This window comes from Stylophora pistillata, chromosome 1 (assembly GCF_964205215.1).
Source record: "Stylophora pistillata chromosome 1, jaStyPist1.2, whole genome shotgun sequence".
Lineage (NCBI taxonomy): Eukaryota > Metazoa > Cnidaria > Anthozoa > Scleractinia > Pocilloporidae > Stylophora > Stylophora pistillata.
Window position 1 is genome coordinate 10,177,111 of NC_142519.1, and position 16,024 is coordinate 10,193,134.

The window sequence follows — 16,024 nt, forward strand, 5'->3', positions numbered from 1 at the left end:
TTTGAAGTGGCCGCCTTTGTTTCGTTCAAACAAGTAAGAAAATCTTTCAAAATGAAACAGCACACTTACAGGACCAACGCAATTGGTGAAACTTATAGAGTTCTAAGGAAATGCATCGTAGACTGAACAACTGAGAGTCATCGATTTTTGACACAAACGACGGGTTCTGATTTTTAATTTTTTTTTAAGCGAGTTTCAGCAGAATGGTCTTACCATCTCCTCTTCTTTGTTAAATATTTTCGATTCTCGGTAGTTTTTCAAGCTTTGAGGTTAGGTGAACTGTGTTTGTATTTCACCATAAGTGAACTTAGAGTCAGTGAAAACACAAAAAACAAAATCAGTGAAGCTCATTGATCCCAAACAGGTCGTTTGCCTTCTTAGCGGGTAGGTCATGAATTGGTCAAGTATATACCAAAATTACCCACCAGTAAATAAATTCACGACAGTCAACTGATTTCTCCATTTTATGAAAATGTTCAATAATGATTTTCTGTATCATTTCCGACTTAAACACTTTTCTGAGGGCCGTATGTCTGGGTACTCAGAAATTCCCTTAGCCCGTAGAATGCGCGCTTGTTCGCTCACTTTGCCCCATGATTTCAGTCATGTGAGTTCCCTGTTGTTCATAGATTGAGCCGGTGAATCAGTAATTGTTGTTTAAATAGTTTTACCGACACCTTTTAAATCATAGGGAAACAAATTTTCCCTATGGTTCGTTTTAATAATGTGGCTTGCTTGCCTCTTGTACACTAAATGATAGTGAAATCTTGAAAACAACTTTTTCTATATGCATTAAAAAGTCTATACTGGTTCCGTTGACACAAATTTATATCCTGGATATGTAACGTTAAAACAAAAAACATCACACACTGACTTAAGAAATAATCATTATGATATCTGAAACTTTTGAAATATAATAATGGCCTCATACCTGAATTCAGAGAGACGTCACCTGTCAGAAAATTGCTTTGAAGACTGCATGAAATTGCCCTCGTATTTTGCTACACGAAAGGAAAGAACTTTATTTCTACGGTAGAGCAATGGAACAAAAAAAAGAGGTAAAGAAAAGTGTTGTGACGTGCAGTATGATTCAATATTTGAGCCGGACAATTTGACAAAGATCAGGAATTCATAATTAAGCCAAAACAGTTGGCCTTTCCAATTATATAATTGACGTGGGTTGAGGCATGCATTACTAACACGTAAATGGTAATTTTTTCTGGACGTCTTTATTTTCCATTTTTCTTGCTCTTAGGGCTTACGTTTTGCAAATTTTAATTGATTAGTAATAATCGAAGAGGATTTTCCTTATTACACTATCGACGTAACATCGCATTACAATATATACAAGGTAGGAAAGTTACACCTTCATTTCTACTCGCTATAACGATAGATCTTTTAAGCGCCTAAATTAATTATTTTCCACTTTCTTTAGGTATATGACATAATTCTGCGAATAGGCATATCGCGGCATGATTTGCATTAATGTGAGATGGCAAACTCGATCGTGAAATTTTTTGAAAAAATTACGAGACTTGATTAATTAAGGAACTTCAGGACTGCTGGTCTTTGCTGGAATATGAATGATAGCGATCATTAGCGGATGTAAATGGTAATAGTTATCGACAACTTTACATAGTAAATGGTTCAAATCCAAGAGTAATAGTCGATTGCTTTGGACGATCATCCCGGGGTTTAATTTGAGCAGGGCTGTTGACAAAGGGCGTGAATGACGCTTTGACGACCAGAGCGAAAGTCATCAATGAACCAAATTACTTTAACTCAGGTGCTAAGGACCTACAGTTTTAGAGGGTCTAATCACTTTAATTAGACGCTTTCAGATGTTTTCAATTAGAGTAGTCCAGTCATAGTATGAAAGGAAGTCCTTACGGCCATAGCATAGCAATCATAATGTAATGGTTATGATGATAATAAGCATTATGATAACAATAGAATAATAATACCACTAATAATAATAATTACAATATCAATAGGAAATAATAATAATAATTACAATATCAATGGCGCGAAAATATGTCTGTCCCGAGAAGCGAACAGCTTTCGGAGAGAGAAGCTCGAGGAAGACTGTGAGCTTCGAGGAACAAATAATTTCCAAAGATATATGTGTCAGCATATTTTCACGCAAAATGGAGGCTATTGTGTTTATAATCCTTCAAATATTTTTCAATGAGCGTGAAAAATGTTTAGGAACAGATTATCGTTTACGGAGTGGGATGTTCACTTTCCAGTGTTCTCTGATACGATTTTGTGAACTGAAAAAAAAACAAAACATGTTCCTTCTTCCACTTAACGCTTTCTCATCTTGAATTAAATTTTAAGCAGAGTTGTCCGTTTTAGACGTAAGCTTTGAAAATTGGGAATATCACTTGGGGCATATCCACGGATATCGCCCAGTTGTAGTCAGGGGATATTCGGTCATGTGATCCGTTTTGATCAATCGCGTACGAGCTAAAGTACTTGTTGGATTATGCTGTATGCCTCTGTAGGGACATGCAACGGTTGTGAAATTTACTCGTAAATTAAACCACTACACTTAATTTACTAAGTTACCTAAATAGGAATTTTTTCCCTTCAGTTCGTCAACAGTTTGTTAGATGCGATAGAATCTCAATCACAAACCACTTTAAACTGGCAGCGGTGTCATCAGACTTCAAATTGATTAAGGTTACCGTGCACCTTCAGGGGTGTCTCGCGTGCAAGCGATGTAGCGCGACCGGTTTAAACTGTAGATATCTAAACCCCTATATCAAATTAAAACTTATAGGACTGGCTATCAGACTATACCAAAATTTTGAAAAAAAAGGATCTTACAAAGAACTTTAGCACCTTAATGAAGTGCACGAACAAATTTGACTGTCTCGTCTATGAGATATCTTTTATTCATAAGCTAAGACCTGCTCTCAATGTACAGTCTGATTCAATTCGGGCTAAGGTTTTTAATTAGCTTTTTACTAGCACTTTCTTTGTAGTTTTATCGTTTGTTTACACCTGCAAAAATTTTTTATATTTCTTAAGTGTATATATACATATATTTACTGTATTTCATTCCATTCACTTGACAATGACCGAAGCACGGTCGAAACGTCGTGTTTTACCGTTGATTTTTATCGTCAAAAGTTTTAAGAAACCCTGGCTTATAAAAAAAATTAATTATCGAATTTTTCACTACTTCTAAATGCGAGCGTCCGAATAACCTTTTAAGAGCTACAAGTTAAAGGGAATTTGTTCGATTGCTCTCAAATTTTGACAGTAGCTAGTTTTACATACAAACAACAAAAAGATGTCTCCGAATTTTTTATTTCTAAATACTTTTTTTGCAAGAGCGATTTTTGTACGATCCCTCCGCATTTTTTTAATCTATTTCAAAAATGGTCTGTAACTTTTCCCTGAAATTGTATATGGCAAATCGCAGACACGTTTTTATTAGCGCTTTGGCCCCGGAAACGGAGAAACACTTTAAATAAGCGAAAAACAAAATTCGCTTTGACATGTAACGTTCAAAAGGTGATTCGGGCGCTCGCAGTTAGAAGTCGTGAAAAATTCGACAATTTTTTTTTTTTCAAAAGTTTTGGTATATTCTGATAGCCAGTCCTATAAGCTTTAATTTGATATAGGGGTTTAGATATCTACAGTTTAAACCGGAAGCGCGACATCGCTTGCACGCGAGACACCCCTAAAGGGCTCGGTAACCTTAAGGAGGTTTCAATACTTTGTCTACTGACAATTCGAAACCACTGTACAAATTGTAACTCTCGTTCGCTTCAAATTTGATGTTCCTCATGATGATTATCTTTCACTTCCCGACAAGCTTTTTTGCTGCCTTCTCGCCTCGATAAGGCGTAATCACTCTTTAGTAAGAAAGGCGCCGTTTGCTGGCGCGAAGACGAAGTACTGAAAGCTCTTTGCGGAACGAAAGCCTTAATCTTCGAACAACAGCATCGGGCAAGCACCTTCTTAAATCCCTGACGGTAATTCTCGCTAAAAACTGCGTAAACCAATGGATTGAAAGCGCAGCTGGCGCGCATGAATATCTCACAAGAGAAGTAAAGTGACTCTGAAATACTAACTTCTTGAAAGTAGAAAATTAGACTGACAATTTGCCATGGTAACCAAGATATGATAAAAACCGCAACAACAGTAATAAGCATTTTCACGACATTTCTCCGAGAATTACGTCGTTTAATCAAGTTCTTGGATTCCTCTTGCTCCGTTTCCCCAGGGGGCTTTATGGACCACAAATGGCGACAAATTATCGAGTACAAGGCAATCATTACGGAAATTGGGAGGCAAAAAATTACGGAGAATAAAACCAGTGTGTAATCCCTGCGTGCCGTAGTTTCATCAAAGACTGGAGCCCATTTTTCAGCGCATGACAAGCCCCCCTTACTGTCTCTAGTAACTTGTAATGCGTACAATAAAGGCGCGGCTACGGCTGCGGAAGTCACCCAGATGGCAATAACGAGGTAGCGGAAGACACGTTTGCTGATGATACGCTTCAGTGGAATCAAAATGGCAAAGAATCGATCAAAAGCGATGGCGGCTAGAGTGAGGACAGAAACGGGAACCAACATATACTGACCAAAATTCACCACCTGGCAGAAGAAGATGCCGAGCCCGCGGCTACTCATTGCCCATTCGTATCCATCGAAAATCATGACGAACAATGGAGGAAAAGAAACCAGTGTGTAAAGAATGTCGGCGCATGCCATGTTCACAATCAGAAAATTGGTCACAGTGCGCATGCGGAGGCTTTGCGTGACAACGCAGATCACCAAGGTGTTGCCAAATAACGAACCAACCATAACCAAGGATGACAAGACTGCTTGGATGATCTGGATTGACATGTTTAAAGAGGGAGCACTCGTTGGTTCATCGCCAGGAGGACTTTGCACCAATATACTTGAGTTATTCATTTTCCTATAGGAAAAACTTTTGAAGTTAAAAAATTAAACATTTTGATACAAAACGTTAAATTATAATTGAATTTGTCTTTCTTTCCGCTTTCAGTATTTGTTTGTTTTTTTTTTTTTGCATCACTCGTAATCGTTGACATAAACTTTTACAATTTACAATTTCTTGACGTGGCCATGAGAACTAAATGATTTATAAGTTCATTATTGATAGCTCCTTTTTTTTTTACATTTCGCAATGTTTCTACATGAACTATGGCCATCCATCACTGCGAAGTGTTGAAGATCTACTTAAACTGCTATTAGAAAAAATGGGGCGTCAGTTTTTGCAATTTGGTTCCATTTATGCTCCTTATATTGATGTACAATTGTAATGTGATGGGTACAAAGTAACAAATATGGGTGCGACGATGCCACATCCAAAGAAAAGATGTTTTATCCAAATACCATTTAAATTTCATAGATATTCCTCATCTGGTAACGTGTTGAAAATAGCAATCATTTTAAAAGATTCACCCTATTTTTTTTCTTTTATTTTTTCTTTTCTTTTTCATTTCTAAAAAATTATGTTCACATCTGCCTCCATTAGTGATAATAGTTCTTTTAGTTAAATTTCGACTTAAAAGTTTGACATATAAATTATTCATGATGTATTTTGTTTGTGGAAATTTTTAAAGAAACTCTTATAAGCAATACAACAAGATGCAAATCTTAGGAGATCAAAGTGCAAACAGATGGATCAAAACGATTTTCAATCCGTAATCAAACTCTCTACTGATTTGCATTTTTTGGATCAATCTTTTTTTTTTTTTGCGAAGTTAAAATTCCCTCATGACTACGCGGGAAAGAAAAATGGCCAATAATCGTAAAGAGTAGTATTTTTTCAATTTTCAATGTAAATTGCTTTCCCCAGAATTTATAGCCAGAAATGTTTAAAACTGAGCCCTCGAGTTTGCCCAAACAGGGCTTAAAAAGATCAAATATTAATTTTACCATGAGTAATTGCACCTGACTCAAGTTGAACCTCACCTGATGATACCACCAGATATTCATATATGCTTCATGCGCGCATGAAGCCCCATTCTAAGAAAAAATGGTAGTAACACCACTGGAAATTTCACATTTGTGTAACCGTTCAAGTTATCGGAATTTCTTTTTCCGTTTAGTTCGAGTTTAGTAAACAGAATTTGTGGCTGATTGTAAGGGTTTCCTTTCGGAAAATAACTTTGTTCAGTTTACAGTTCCATTGTTTTAGATGGTTGTGCAAGCTTCCGGAAAAGTGTTAATGTTGTGTTAAGTCTCTATGACAAATATGCTGCTATGTCTAAGTGGATTGGAAACAGAAATAGTTAATTTTCCTTATTCTAAGAAAACAGAGGAAATGAAGTAAAATAATCAGTTCAAAAGCCAATTTCTCTCGTTTTCCTTTAAGTTAAAAAAGTCCAATTGTCAGTTTGTCAGAAATTGCGATGGGCGGATTTTCTACAAAACACTCCTTGTATCAGTAACTGAAGTCTCTCGCTAAGTTCACCCTACTCACCTTTAAGCATTTTCACGATGTGAAGGATCATATATTTTTATGCACCCAGCGAGATTGATTAATTTTTGTTCTACTTTGGAGAGCTGCTGGATGTAATTTCCTTAACAAAAATGAAAACAAAGATCCTTTTTTAAACCGAAAAATAACAGCTGTGTTGTTATGCTAATTTTCAAGTATGGTTGAAATATTATACTAATTTATTGGATGAAGCTTTTCACATTTCACATGAAAGAACACAAAAGATGACCTTGATTTATATTTAAATCTGTGACCGAATCATACTTTATTTCTATATCACGTTAATAAGAGCGGCGAAAATTGCCATGAATGTCCCTGTGAGAAAGAGAGATGGACGTAGATTAAAGCTAGTCTTTTAGTATGTATAAGCCGTTATTAGAAGATTAGATCGTCAAAATTTGAAAGACACCTTGCATCATACTTTTTCATATCGTTTCCCTAAGGTTAATGAAAAAGCGTAAAAGAAATGTTAATGGTTGTCAAAGGTCAGCTCGGAAGGCTTTAATTCGTCTGTTGTCTTTTGAGCTTGTTCGACAGCTTTTTCCCTTTTCAATCAACTTAATTATACTGTACTCTCTTTTACTGATAACGTGAATAAAAAGTTAACAACATATTTTGTTGGTGGAATTAAGAAGCAAATATATTAAGAATATAGTTTGACACCCAAATTGAGAATTTCGTTTTATTAGGAATCCTTAAAAAAGTGTTTCTACCTACTTCGATTTCTTTCCGAGATCTTCAGAGTATATGCTCCGAACCTTTGCATAGTGATCAGAGATTTGGCGTTTTAAACGTAAATAGATCATCAGGAGGAGGAAGCTCCGTGCGTTTATTTTTTTCTGAAATTTGCTGAAGATAACTTTTGGAAAAAAACCATAATCGAACTGAGCTGATAAAAGGTTTTCTTTGAACTATTTCTGGTAGAATAAAATACCTTACTGAACATCCAAAAAACTACTTAACTGTTCTCTTTTGTGAAGCGATATGGATCCGAAGCCTTTGCCACAAGCGAATGAGGAAGAGAACCTCTAGATTTCCTAACCAGTTTCCACTTCCGAGTTGATGTACTTAGTGTTTTATAAAATACTTATGATACTTGCCCTCTTGTGATTCTTTATCAAATAAAACTTCAGATTATTTTTCTCCCGGGTAGCCACCTTTATCTTACGATTTCAGTATCCCTTCTTGTTACTCTTTAGCATAGAACCTCTTAAGCTGGAGATGCTCTGTATATATAATTATTTATGTCGTAAAATAAACACGTTTATGTCAAATACTTTCGTTTTCTTGTTTGCATTATCACTTCGAAAGTTTGTAGATATGGACGGAAATAAGACTAACTAAAATTTCATATTCATCGTAAATGGATCTGTGTGTGCATAACATAATATAGACAAATAGTTGTTATTGATATTTTCATCTTATTGGTTTTACATGTTTTCCTTTTTTTTTTTGTTATCAATGTCAGCGCACGGTTACCTACTCAACCCAAAATGTTTTTACCTTTATCAAATGGTGTCTAGTTTACATTGGATTTATTTCCAGTGTCATATATTTGTCAACAGGGGATTGAGATAAACTGAATGAAACTGACCCATGTTTACAAAATAGGAAATGGCAACTACAGCTCGCACAGAATATTTGATTAAATAGAGACATTAAAAACAAAAGTGCTTAGTCGCCCTCAACTCAATCATTCCCTCTCTTAACCATGAAAATCAGTCTGTTCCGAAGTCTTACCAAAGACAAGAACAAAACATCGACAACTGGTACACTGAAAGGCTTAAATAAATATTCATGGCCACGTATCGTGAAAAGAAAAGTTTTTTTTCTCTTTCCATCTCAGATGGTTTAAATAATTAATTTACTAGACGCCTTAGCTGCTATTCATATGATTTGCATGTAAACGCAAACTCGATTTTTCTTCGCTTGTTTTTGGCTCTTATCCGAAACCAGGTATTTTAAACGTTCGAAAAAGTGACGTTTTTCGATACCATTGTTTCAAACCATAATATTCCATGTGTCCAGTATTTTTTAACGTTGTTCGAATTTCAATATTTGAATGGAGGTTTTATTTTCAAAATTTGAAAAAAAATGCATTGACACTGCAAAATTTTTATTCTTACCAGTCTGTGAAAAATTTTTTAGTAGAACGTGCCTAGAGAATCCGGTTGCATTTGAAGAAAAGTCAGCTTGATAAATAGTGATTTATACCAATTTGAACTGGGCCTCAAATTACACGACAGAGACAAAGGGAACTATTTTGACTGGGCCAGTCTGCCTTGTCATTTGGAAGTCTCCTCTATAAAACTAATCATTATAGATGTCAAATCTCAAAAGAGTGATCTGGATATTATTATTTTTAGTTTACTTTGCAAATCCTTAAGGATCCGTACACTTTTTCTTTGAAATAACCATGAAGGACATTTCCGGTCACTCAGTAACCCTTACTCCTCCACAAAGAGTTCTTGACCAATTTTTAATTGGCCAGTTTGGTGAGAGATGTAGAGGTAGTTGTCTAATCTAAGCAATTACGGATTAAAATGGGGACTCAGCCGCCATCCTGACTATGGAAAGATATAATTATAATGTTCTTGTCAATAAAGGACAGGCCAGGGTAGGATGAAGCAAAAGTAAATATCACGAAAGTAAGTTCTACCAAATAGCATCAAAACAATCTCACTTCCTGAGTTGATAATGCCTAAGTAATTTTACCAGTTACCATGGCAACAATTCCGGAGTGCTCGCTCTCTCTCTCTCCCTCTCTCTCTTTGAAATATAGCTATTTCGCTAAAACACGCAATATGTTTTCAATCTTTTGTAATTTCTAATTATAAGCTACTTTTTCTTTTCACCGAGATCTTTTTTTACAACACAGATATGATATTTTCTTACTTTCTTTTTCCCTGTAAAAATTATTGTTTAAAGGTGCTATGTATAATAAATGCACTGAGCCCTTCAAATGACCACGTCGTCAGATATCAGGGTTTTTTTAACGACCTTAATACACTGATTTAGGTTGAATGGAATATTTCCATGGTTCCTCTCAGATCAGATTGTAAAGAAACATACGTAATCGTTGATAGACAGATAAGAATCGAAGTGACGGCAGGAAGTCTTTTCTAGAGCCAGAGAACAGTTCTTTTTAAATTTATTTGGTTGCTTTCAATTTGATCTTCCTGAACTCTCCCTTGAGACAGCTAAGATAAATATCATGCTACAGGGTTTAGGTATTATATGAGTCGTAATCAGTTCTCATATTTGCTTACACTCGTGCATGTCGTCGTGGAGACTTTAAAACTGAACATTGCGCCTCAAAGGTTTAACATGAGAATGCTTTCGACAGTTGAAATGACATCTGGAGTCTTTTCAAAGTGTAGACAATTGTTTGCTGTCTGAAAACTGAGTTTCGTTGGGAAAGATTTTTGAATAAATATTATGGCGCAAGTATTACTGCCGTTTCACGCACGTATAGTCTAAGATAAATCTCTGACCGGGCTTCAATCTTTGATCATTCGCTAATCTTAAAGTATTATCATGGTTGGTACTATTTCTTAACCCTTCCTAAAACCAAGATATTAATAAAAATACCGTGGTAGCATTTTAATATCTTAAAAAAGAGAAATTTCAAGCCATTTGGGAGAGATTAGGCTAATGTTTGCTTTAGTAAGGCAGTCTAAAGACGTACATAGGACCCTGATGTTGCTCTTCCTCGAGATTAAGCCAAACAGTTTCCACTCACGTTCTTCGCAATCGTCCCCTCAAAAAAGGTATCTGTTCAGTATTAAGTGCTTATAAAAAAGAAAAAAGAACAAATTCAAATCCTCTAAAAATCACAAAAAGAAATCTCCAGACCAATTTTTTGTGTTAATGAAGCCTTTGCCCATCGACACCATTTTAAAAAGTGTTAAACATGTATGCTGTTTGTGATTCTAGGATTCCTTGTAAACAAAAAGGATACAATATCATTATTGTAACTTAGGTACCACTTGCAGTTTAAATGCAATCGAAAAAGATAACGCCATTCCTATTTCTTACCTTGATAATTGTAGCTTAGCTAGGTAAGAATCAAAGTTTACTTCAGTCCTGATAGAGTTTTCGCTTGCCGCAGAAGTCTCACCGCATTGTCCGGTTTTAAAAAGGCTTTGTTATTGTTACTCTCCTCTCGAACAAATTTTTTTTAGTTGTTTATCGATGCTTGGATCACTTTTTGATCTATGTAAAACCAGTTAATTGATTTCGGCTTTTTAAATAAAAGCTTTTCCAATGACAGTACAGCCGATAACGTGGTCAGTTTTATTGTTTATTCAGAGTTCTTAATTCGACCTACGTGCTTGACATTAGGCTAGGCCTGCTTGGCTGTGTTCAAATTTACACTTGCCGAGAAAGATTTACTTGCCTGCTATGATCAAATCTGATAAAACTGTGAATTGCTACTCCGTTTTAAGCATCAATATCATCCCAAGTTCATTAAACGAAAGTTAGCAAACTGAAATAGACTTGTCGATATTATTTCCGTGATTTGAGTTCTTATTTGGGATAATAAAAGACTTCTGTGTATTTGGTGTGACACAGATCACAAAACCACCCAAATCCATTAGGTACCATATAAGAAGAGGAAAATTACATTAATGAAATCCATTTAAAACCATTTACACCATGGTAAATGGTAAAATTCTGAATTGATTTTATTGAAATCAAAGCTGGTTTCATCTACCAAAGCACCCGACTTTTGAGTCAGTTTAAAGCTTTACGGAATTCTGTTCTAAAAAAAAAAAAAAGCATTTTCTGTCACTAAGTTCTTTAGATTTATTTAAAGATCCTTTTGGATATTAGTTCAAAGCTGTCTGGGAAAGGCTTTCTCCATGCTAAACGGCCAGTATTTGATTATTCAGAGATTTCTTTGATGTGTACGGTTTTGATTTTCAAGATAAAATACTCAATTTTCAATTTTTTGTTCTCGTCATTAAAACTAAAAGCTCTGTCCTGATCTTTTATGAGAAGAATTCCATTCTCCTTTGATTTATCTTTCAGCTTGAACTCATTTGTTTTAGCATAAATCCCAAAACATTGACCTTAATGGAGAACCGCGGCTATCTCAGATAAAACGTCGCTCAAGTTCTCTTAAAGATTCGCTTGTCTTCATCAAGTCTTGGCGTTGAAGTTTCCAAAACTCCTCTTGACTTTTTGGCGACAAACTAGATTCATCGTGTAAGAGCCTGATTAGTCTACAAATACTAAGTGGTAAGCGCTAGATTATGGTGAAATCACGTAACGACACTTTCGACGTACTTATGCGCCTTCTTTGTCATCAACAACGTTACTCCCTTGTTTTGTGGTCTAGGATACGATAAGTTGAAAAGACGCGGCGAAACATTCAACTCGTGTAATGACAATTAAGCCACATAGAGAAAGGAGATCGATTTGATTACTTCCCAGAACTCTTTTGTTTCCGCTAATGATGTAGCATACGACTGGCTAGACTCTGAATTCCTCATGATGTCCGCTTCGCGCACATCATGAACTGATATGAAATTGTTAAAACAGATATCATTTATAAAGGACTCTACCTAAACGGTTGATCGCTTGTTTAACAGAAAAAACCCTCTCATTAAAAACCTGCAAGCTGATGGATGGCGTGAGATGGACGCTTTAATGAAGGAAGAATAAAAAAGTCGAGGTTCAGTTCGTATTTCAGCAAAATACTAGCTTAGGCTTTAATCGTTCTTAGGTTTGACATGTTTTCAGAGTGATAAGTTGACTGTCTGAGTCAGCGGTTTTCCCATACTACGTAAAGCTCGCTCCAACGACGAGAAGAGCAAATATAACCCCATGTAATGTTACGTGCGGATCCAGCCAGGATGTGAAAAAGACCAAGCGACTCTAGCAAACTTTAAATATGGCAAGCTTTAATTCAACTACATCTCATTTTTACTGAAGTTGCCGCTTTTGAATAAACTCCCGCTGTCTATAAAATATTAAGTCCTGCAATATGAAAAGAAAGACGGCTTCCTGACCCTAGTGAATCAAAGGATTAGAAGCTACTGAAATGAGCAACGTGTGTCGTGGAAAACCGCATCCTATTCTAATGAAGTTTTCGGCGCTTTTGAATAAACTCGGGCTGTTCATGAAATCCCAGTGTTTTGAATATTTAAAGAAAGAGCTCCCTGGGTTTAGTTGTTTAAAGGGCTGAAAGTGTATCGTATCCTGGGTTTAGTTGTTTAAACGGCTGAAGTGAGCAACGTGTGGGTTTTATCGAAAAAAATCGCGAAAAAAAAAACACACTTCTCACAAGTTTAAGGCGATTCTGGCAATTAACTGAAAACTGAGTTAATTTTTTTATTTAGACGCATTAACAAATGGTAAAGACAACAGCGTACAACATGAGTTATGGATGCACGCGGGAGGTTGCTAAGCCCGAAAGAAGCGTGAGATTCGCGCGAGGCGATAGCCGAGAGCGACTCTAGCTTCTTTCGGGCTTAGCAGACCTCCCAAGTGCATCCATAACTCAATAGTGTACGCTGTGGTGTTTCCCATTTGTTTTATAACATAACACTGTTACATAGTAGCAAAAGATTTTTCTTTTATTTAACAAATCTTACGTGACCAGAAAAAACAAGCGCGCGCGGAAAAATAGTCTTTGCATTTGCTCACGCCAGCAGCGTACACTCATGGGCAAATGGTGGACGCTGAATTGACCAATTAGAGCGCGCGCTTTACTTTGGTTATGTTATAAATACATTTCAGATACTTTTGTATAGAAAAACCAATAACTCTAATTTTGCAATTTTTGCTGGAGAAGGGAAGAGGACCATCTTAACTCACTTTCACGAGTAAGCTTCAGCTGACCTTTACACTGAATAAGGGGCAAAACGTTGATATTGTATCTGTAATGAAATACTATGGCAGACCATATGACATGTCTTCGCTTCCTATAAGTTCATGTGTCACTGCAAACGAGTTTTTAATGACTCTGAGTGGGTTGCTGAATGAATTTATTCCGTTAATTAAGACTTAAATTACACGATATCTCGACTACTGATCCGAGCACGTGGAACACTCTCTGGTACTCTAACGAGCATGCTCACTCATTTGCATTTGCACGGAGGCAGTGTGGCCGAGGGGTTAGAGTGTCGGACTCGTAACCGCCGCTCCCGGGTTCGAGTCCCACCCTGACCACTGGATTTGTTTCACGGTAGCCCCGAGTTCAGATCCTTGGCCACGCTTGTAAATAGCCAACTGGTTTGCCTTCGGCCGGTTGGGGTTCTTAATGATGTTCTTAATGATGTTATGTTCAATTTAGACCATTTGTTTCATTTGTTTGCAAGGACCACAATGGAAACTACTGGTTCACCAGTAATTGTGTAATCCTATAAAAAATTTTTTTTTTTTTTTTTTAAATGCATCTCATTACAGAGTTCATTAGTCAAATGTTCTCCGTGTCGTACATCCGAACGTGTAAATTTAAACGATTCATTGAAACACTTAAAAATTATTGTCAGTTTCGCTCTGTGATGCTTTTAAGCTTACAGTCAAACTGAAGCAATTCGGTGGATGGAATCCTGGCCATGGAATCACGGTATAAAAGTAAGAAAAGCGTACCCCTAAAGCTAAAGGTTTCAGACAAAAATGCATCGCTAATCAGAGCAGTGTTTATTAAAAATAGCATCATTTAGTTTAACCCGCACTTAATGAGAGTCGAAGGAGTCATTTTCTTGCTTTCGCGTCCTTGGATCCAAACTAAGCTATTTTGTGTGAGTAAGGTAAAGTCTGTTTACGCGGCCTAGTCGCCCATCAGGCCGGTGCTTAACTCCTGTTTCTGTAGCATGAAGCGACTAGGAGTATTTCTACTTCCCCCCCCTGGATGGGATGCCGGTCCATCGCAGGGTTAAAGGATTGACTTGGTAAAGGTAAAGTCTGTTTACGCGGCCTAGTCGCCCATCAGGCCGGTGCTTAACTCCTGTTTCTGTAGCATGAAGCGACTAGGAGTATTTCTACTTCCCCCCCCTGGATGGGATGCCGGTCCATCGCAGGGTTAAAGGATTGACTTGGTAAAGGTAAAGTCTGTTTACGCGGCCTAGTCGCCCATCAGGCCGGTGCTTAACTCCTGTTTCTGTAGCATGAAGCGACTAGGAGTATTTCTACTTCCCCCCCCTGGATGGGATGCCGGTCCATCGCAGGGTTAAAGGATTGACTTGGTAAAGGTAAAGTCTGTTTACGCGGCCTAGTCGCCCATCAGGCCGGTGCTTAACTCCTGTTTCTGTAGCATGAAGCGACTAGGAGTATTTCTACTTCCCCCCCCTGGATGGGATGCCGGTCCATCGCAGGGTTAAAGGATTGACTTGGTAAAGGTAAAGTCTGTTTACGAGCCTAGTGGCCCATCAGGCCGGTGCTTAACTCTGGTTTCTGTAGAATGAAGCGACTAAGAGTATTTCTACTCCCCCCTGGATGGGATGCCAGTCCATCGCAGGGTTAAAGGATTGACTTGGTAAAGGTAAAGTCTGTTTACGAGCCTAGTGGCCCATCAGGCCGGTGCTTAACTCTGGTTTCTGTAGAATGAAGCGACTAAGAGTATTTCTACTCCCCCCTGGATGGGATGCCGGTCCATCGCAGGGTTAAAGGATTGACTTGGTAAAGGTAAAGTCTGTTTACGAACCTAGTGGCCCATCAGGCCGGTGCTTAACTCTGGTTTCTGTAGAATGAAGCGACTAAGAGTATTTCTACTCCCCCCTGGGTGGGATGCTAGTCCATCGCAGGGTTACCCCCCAGCATTAATTTTGCCGGTACTCATTTATAATTAAACACCTGTGTGAAGAGAGGCACTGTGAGAGTAAAGTGTCTTGCCTAAGAACACAACACAATGTCCCCGACCGGGGCTCGAACCCGGACCACTCGATCCGGAGTCGAGCGCACTAACCATGAGGCCACCGCGCCTCCACATTTTGTGTGAGTATTGAGACTGAAAATGAGAATTCCGATAGTCACTTCCCAGTGAGTGCCAACTCGATCATACATCATAACTACAAATTTATACTCCCAACCTTCCTTCAAAATTACTCACTTAACCAGTAAAAATAAACCCAAATATCCAATATCTTTTTGCAAAGAAAAAAGAAGATTAAATCAAGAACCTACCTAAATTGTAGTAAGGATAGCGCACAGATAACATTGATCATTAGACAGCTAATGGCTTCCTAAACCGCTTAGCTTTACTATGCGTGGCCCCTGTAATATTGAAATCAATTCGACAGCTGCAAGAGGAAATGAAGAAAAAAAGCCATTATACTCCCAATTTATACTCCCAACCTTCCGTCAAAATTACTCACTTAACCAGTAAAAATAAACCCAAATAATCAATATCTTTTTTCAAGAAAAAAGACGATTAAATCAAGAACCTACCTAAATTGCAGTAAGGATAGCGCACGGATAACATTGATCATTAGACAGCTAATGGCTTCCTAAACCGCTTAGCTTTACTATGCGTGGCCCCTGTAATATTGAAATCAATTCGACAGCTGCAAGAGGAAATGAAGAA

At 37.4% G+C, this 16,024-nt stretch overlaps 1 protein-coding gene across 3 annotated transcripts; it reads right to left on the reverse strand.

Annotated features, from left to right (window-relative positions):
- Nucleotides 1-1,210: 1,210 nt before the first annotated feature.
- On the reverse strand, nt 1,211-10,676 carry LOC111322018 (RYamide receptor). Of its 3 annotated transcripts, none has more exons than XM_022925053.2 (2): nt 10,528-10,676; nt 1,211-4,938 (listed from the first exon to the last, which is right to left on the reverse strand). In XM_022925053.2, the coding sequence occupies exon 2, from the start codon at nt 4,932-4,934 to the stop codon at nt 3,783-3,785; it is 1,152 nt and encodes a 383-aa protein (XP_022780788.1). In that variant the 5' UTR covers nt 4,935-4,938; nt 10,528-10,676; the 3' UTR covers nt 1,211-3,782. The 3 variants fall into 3 exon arrangements, with proteins under 3 accessions (XP_022780788.1, XP_088592945.1, XP_022780787.1); XM_088736819.1 differs by lacking the exon at nt 10,528-10,676 and adding an exon at nt 7,590-7,781; XM_022925052.2 differs by lacking the exon at nt 10,528-10,676 and adding an exon at nt 7,453-7,781.
- Nucleotides 10,677-16,024: the final 5,348 nt, after the last annotated feature.